The sequence below is a fragment of the Myotis brandtii genome, unplaced genomic scaffold (genome assembly GCF_000412655.1).
Source record: "Myotis brandtii unplaced genomic scaffold, ASM41265v1 scaffold3970, whole genome shotgun sequence".
Lineage (NCBI taxonomy): Eukaryota > Metazoa > Chordata > Mammalia > Chiroptera > Vespertilionidae > Myotis > Myotis brandtii.
Window position 1 is genome coordinate 1,993 of NW_005365230.1, and position 5,971 is coordinate 7,963.

Genomic DNA, 5,971 nt, shown 5'->3' on the forward strand with positions numbered 1-5,971 from the left:
GTCCCTCAGCCCAGCCTGCACCCTCTCCAATCTGGGACCCCTTGAGGCATGTCTGACTGCCCATTTAGGACCGATCTCAATGGGATCGGTCCTAAACGGGCAGTTGGACATCCTCTACAATCCAGGACTGTTGGCTCCCAACCACTCGCCTGCCTGATTGCCCCTAACCACTTCTGCCTGCCAGCCTGATCACTCCCTAACCACTCCCCTGCCATCCTGATCGATGTGTAACTGCTCCCCTGCCAGCCCGATTTATCCTAACTGCCCTCCCCTGTCAGCCCGATTAAGCCTAACTGTCCTCCCCTGCTGGCCTTGTCACCCCTAACTGCCCTCCCCTGCCAGCCTGGTCACCCCTAACTGTCCTTCTCTGCTGGCCTGGTTGCCCTCAATTGCCCTCCCCTGCAGGCCTGGTCCCCCCCAACTTCTCTCCCCTGCTGGCCATCTTATGGCAGCCATCTTCTGTCCACATGGGGGCGGCCATCTTGTATGTTGGAGTGATGGTAAATTTGCATATTACCTCTTTTTTATATAGGATATGTATTTTTTTTTCTTTTTTGTATTTAGTTTTTTACTTTTCTTCTTATACACTCATTCTCTACCCACCTCCTCTATACTGAATTGTGGCTATTTTCCCATTTATTTCCTTGACCTTATCTTCTGGAAATAAGCTCTGCTTCCTCAGATTCATCTGGCTGTTTATTGTTTGGGGGGTTGTAGTTTACATATTTTGGATTAGTTATTGTTTGTAGTTTGCATTCATCTCTGGTGTTTGTTGTTTGCAGTTTTTGGATTAGTTGCTGTTTTATTGAATATTCTTCCAATATACATATACTTTCCCTCCTTTTTTCTTCTCTTTCTTTCCTCTCTTACATTTTTTTCCTCTTCTCAATATCATTTTTGCACACTTTTCTATCCCCTAACTCTCTTTTTTCTGGTGGTCACCTTTATTTGGGGTAATAGTGTTTGGTACCCTCTGCGTTGTGTCTTGTTCTGTTGTATGTTGTGCCTTTCAGTCAATGCAGGAGAGAGAGAGCTACATAACCAGACATCCAGAGAGGAGCAATCATGGGGAGACAAAGAAATAGCCCACATACAAAAGAAAAGAAGAAATCACCAGAAAAGGAAGTAAACAAAATGGAGGCAAGCAATATGTCAGAGAAAGAATTCAGAGCAATGGTCATAAGGTCACCGAAAAGAATGGAGGACAAATTCAACATGTGTAAGAACCAAGAGGAAATGAAGAAGAACCAAAAAGAAATGAAAAATGACATGACTGCAATAAAGAACTCAATAGAAAGCATCAACAGTAGACTAGAAGAAGCAGAGGACCACATCAGTGAGCTAGAAGACAAGGTAGGAAAAAATACCAAAGCAAAGCAGCATCTAGAAAAAAAAAAACCAATAAAAAATCAAACACCTGGAAGCTAAATAGTATGCCACTAAACAATGATTGGGTTACTAAAGAGATCAAAGAAGAAATAAAAAGCATCATGGCAACAAATGACAATGAAAACACAACCATCCAACATCTATGGGACACAGTGAAAGTGGTCTTGAGAGGGAAGTTCATAGCTCTACTGGCCTATCTCCAAAAAACAAGTACAATGGCAATAAATTATCTAACCCTACAACTCAAAGAGTTAGAGAGGAACAAGAAAAGCCCAGCGTAAGCAGAAGGAAGAAAATAATAAAGATCAGAGGGGAGGTAAACAATATAGAGACAAAAAAAAGGAATACAAAAGATCAACCAAACCAAGAGCTGGTTCTTTGAAAAGATAAACATGGAAATTCTTTTTAAAAAATATTTTTATTGATATTAGAGAGAGGAAAGGAGAGGGAAAGAGAAAAATCATTGAAAGAAAAACTTCAATTAGCTGCTTATTGCATGTCCCTTACTGGGGATTGGTGCCGAAACCTGGGCATGTGCCCTGACCAGGAATCAAACCAGAAACCTCTTGGTGCACAGACCAATGCTCAACTAACTCAGCCACACAGGCCAGGGAAAATTGGAAATTCTTGATTCTAGAGTCAGAATTTTCATTGCTACAGGCCAGCAGGACTCTGGGTACATGTGTCCCTTCCAGGCTTATCAGGATACCAACAATCTAGAGTCCCATTTTTAAAAAAATATATTTTATTGATTTTCTACAGAGAGGAAGGGAGAGGGACAGAGAGCCAGAAACATCGATGAGAGAGAAACATCAATTCAGCTGCCTCCTGCACACTCCCCACTGGATATGTGCCCGCAACCAAGATAAATGCCCCTTGACCGGAATCGAACCCGGGACCCTTGAATCCGCAGGCCTACGCTCTATCCACTGAGCCAAACCGGTTAGGGCTGGAATCCCATTTTTATATGTTGAGTTCAGCTGTCTCCTTCCCCACCAACGTCAATGTATACAGAGAGCCAGTGCACAAAAAGCACCCACCCTCAACCTCTCCACACACCCCATGGAGGAGGACTGTGCCACTGACATGCCGACCTACATCCTGCTCTCCACTCGCTCCCCACAACCTGGGCGGCAGGGAAGATGAAGCTGGATGTAGGCCTTTGTACAACCAGCAGAACATTATGCTCACTATTGTGATGTGGGTATTTAGAACCATCATCTTTTCCTCTGGGTCTCACATCATCAGCACCAATATGAAGTCATTGGAGCACCCAGCCACATGGACCCAAGGGGACATTCTGAAGCTGCCTGGACCTCAATATCTCCCTCAGCCTCTTACAATACAATTGTACCATCTCCTACATCTTTATGGCACTTCATCATTGAGAAAGCTCTCTAACTGGCATCATCTCATCTAAGCTTTCTGAGCTGTAATGGGTCAGTAGAATAATTTTTAAAAATAAAGGGTGAAATGGACTCAGAGAGGTTGAGTAAGTTACAGGAGGTCACAGAGAAGTGGGAGATCACTTGTCCTAGTCTGGAGTCCTTTCTACAACACCAAACAAATTATAGACATGGAAACAAATACACTTTTGGAGAGAGCTAAAACTCCTTACGGGAATAAGCTTTCCATTACACATTTAGAGATTAAGCCTAAATGCAAACCTTCCCCTGATGGTGGGACAGCATTAACAAACGTACCCCAGGCTTCCACATATTTAAAAATATTAAACTAATTCCAGGGTTATAGGCTTGATTTAAGACATGGTAGTTAATAGAAAAGTTCTAGATAGAAAATAATTTTAGCAAAATTGTACATCTGTATATATGCACACGTTTAGAAAACATATTGCTTTTGATGTTTGTGCCATTTCTTAGTTATCATTTTATATGCTGTATCCACACCTGCTTCAACCATATACTTTAACCCACCATATTACTTTTTAGTTATGTAAGACTCATTTTCAGTTAATGAGAAATAATTAATATGTTTTAACCAATGAAGCACTTTCATGAGTAAAAATCCAGATTTTTATAATAAGTTTCTAGGAATAGCTCAGTTTTCACATTTAATATCTGAACCTCACATTTATCACAGGTAGCACGAAATTGCTTTTATTTTAAAGAACAGTTATATATTAAGAGCAAAGAGTATAAAATCAATAAATACACTCCCCTGTATCATATGTGTGTGCCACATTTCCCTAAGAAATTTCCTGCATTTAGACATCCTGGTCCATATTCATCTAAAAGTCTGAGTATACCCTTTCCCTGGCAGTTTTTACCTTTGGGCTTTGGTACATTTCATAGAAAGGAAAATACAGGCAGTGGAAGTAGAGGCAGAAGTAGAAGACTTCGAGCACAAGAGCCCATCAAGTGTGTGCTGGGGACAAGTAAAATGAGGACCTCTCCCACTGGGCTTCAGTGACTAAGGGTGGCAACGGTACAAAACGTGCAAGAAGTCAAAGAAATCCTTTTCCTTAATGGGAAAGACGACACCATGCAACGTGAGTGGAGTGATTAAGAAAAATGTTTATTGGATTCAATTAATCCGCTGATGGCTCATCTATCCTTCACTTGGATTTTAAAAATATGCCTGAAAAAGGTTTTCACATAATTTTTTGTTTCTTGTTTTCCCATGGAAACCTCCCATGTATAATTTATTGACAACATCTCTGAAGAACAGAATTATTGATGTTGTTTGTCTGATGTGCCAGATGATGAAGGAGCCAGAAGACAGCTACAAGTGAAAGCCTTTGTATGATCTCAAAATGTCAGGACAGTGCGGATACTGAAACACAAAATAAAAGATATTATTTTAATATTTATGTAGTTCACATTCTTCCATGTAAGAGTCCAGGGGCATTTGATGTGTCTCACTGAACAGGTGTCTGTGTTTCTTGCCACTCCCTTCCCATCCCTATGTATTCAAGTCAAAGATAGTTCACCTTTTCTGGGTTTGGTCTTGTGTTTTCTCCAACCTTAAACTCAAACCTAAACATGGCTGTCATTTAGGCTTTATAATCAACTAGAGGCACGGTGCACAAATTTGTGCATGGGTAGGGTCCCAAGAAGGGTGGGGGCCCCAGGACACGATCGGCCCTCCAGGCAGGCAGTGGGATGCCCTTGCCGGCCTGGGATCTGGATCCGTCCTGCCGACGTTCGTGCCGGTTGTCGGGACCCACCTGGCAGCCACTTTTATAGCCTTTCTTCCCTGCAAAGCATCTAGGGAGGGGAAGCGGCCACGGTGCCTGAAGTGGACTTCCAGGGGGCTGGTGGCACTGTCAGGATTGTGCTGATGATGCTGGTCCATTTGTGCCTGGCCCGTTCTCCAGAGATTGGACCTGCAAAACTATTGAGGGAGTGGCTGCTGCCAGGCTGGTGTTCCCGCTGTGGGAGCATACTGACCACCAGGGGGCAGCTTCTGCGTTGAGTGTCTGCCCCCTGGTGGTCAGTGTGCATCATAGTGACTGGTCGTTCTGGTCATTCTGGTCATTCCAGCTGTTTGGTCTTTCGGTCGCTTAGGCTTTTATATATATAGATTAGGATTCTCAAAAAACATTTTTGAGATCCTACATGCCTGGCATAATAATGAATTGAAAACAACAATGGGTAATAAGTTCTTGCTGTTTATCACATACTCCATAGATGTTTCTTGTGCATTTTATCACTTAAACTCAACAATGCTATGAGGTAGGCTTTAAAGATTAGAGATTAAAAATTCTGAGGCTTAGAGATATTTGTAACTTGCTCTAGGTCACACATCTAGTGTAAAGTGCTGGGATTTAAACCTGAATACAAAATTGCACAAATTACAAGATGACAAGTAACTGGCCTGAAGGAAGCAATGATATAATAGTAAATGATGAAGATTTAATAGAGCTCTGATAAAGTGGTGCTTAAGGAGCCTTAGTAAGAAGATAAAGCTAGAGAGACTCCATTCTTGATAAGATCAGCTATATAATATTTACACTATAACTCATGTCCTTTCTTAAAATCATCTTCTGTTGGATACTTTTAGAAAAATGTGTTCATGCCTTTAAAAATTATTTATATGATATATCATATTATATTAAATGTTACATTATATTAAAACAATCCCAATGTAGCTCCACCTACTCCTATATATAATTTGCATTTACAGCCATTAATGGTCAACCTTTTAGCTGGCCAGGCAGAAGCTGCAGTGACTCCATGTTATGCTTATGACTGTGGGACTCTGATTCTTATTCTTAGCAAGGGTGAGTCTTCTTTTGTATATAAAGATGAGTGGCTTTGATCATTTAGATTCACTGTAACCAGCATATGTAATTTCATTTCAGCAGAACAATGTTTCAGCAGGAAATGCAAAACAACTGTTCCTAGCTTCTCACAATATGATCTTAAATGTTCTACATGCAAAGACTGAACTAGTAATGGAAAACCAAGGCACTCCAATGTTTTTCTCGTACTTTCACCTCTTTTCTCTGTTAATCAAACCCCCACCATAAAAGGAAACTTAAAAATTACCTCTTTCCAGAACGAAGCAGGTCAAATGCTTCATTTATTTTTTCAAAAGGTAAAACATGGGTTATTAATGG

At 41.1% G+C, this 5,971-nt stretch overlaps 1 protein-coding gene across 2 annotated transcripts in view; it reads right to left on the reverse strand.

Annotated features, from left to right (window-relative positions):
• Positions 1 to 2,353: 2,353 nt before the first annotated feature.
• The window catches only part of LOC102250851 (alcohol dehydrogenase S chain), a 27,246-nt gene continuing 23,628 nt past the window's right edge, over positions 2,354 to 5,971 (reverse strand). Inside the window, exons 1-2 of one of the 2 annotated variants that reach the window (XR_001363432.1) lie at positions 5,901 to 5,971; positions 2,354 to 4,182 (exon numbers count right to left, since the gene is read on the reverse strand). Coding sequence is in view for 1 of the 2 variants with exons in the window: in XM_014545166.1 (XP_014400652.1) it covers positions 4,158 to 4,182 (25 nt within the window). In the remaining variant the exon portion in view is untranslated. The remainder of the gene's footprint in view (positions 4,183 to 5,900) is intronic. The other variant, XM_014545166.1, reaches the window with a different exon arrangement.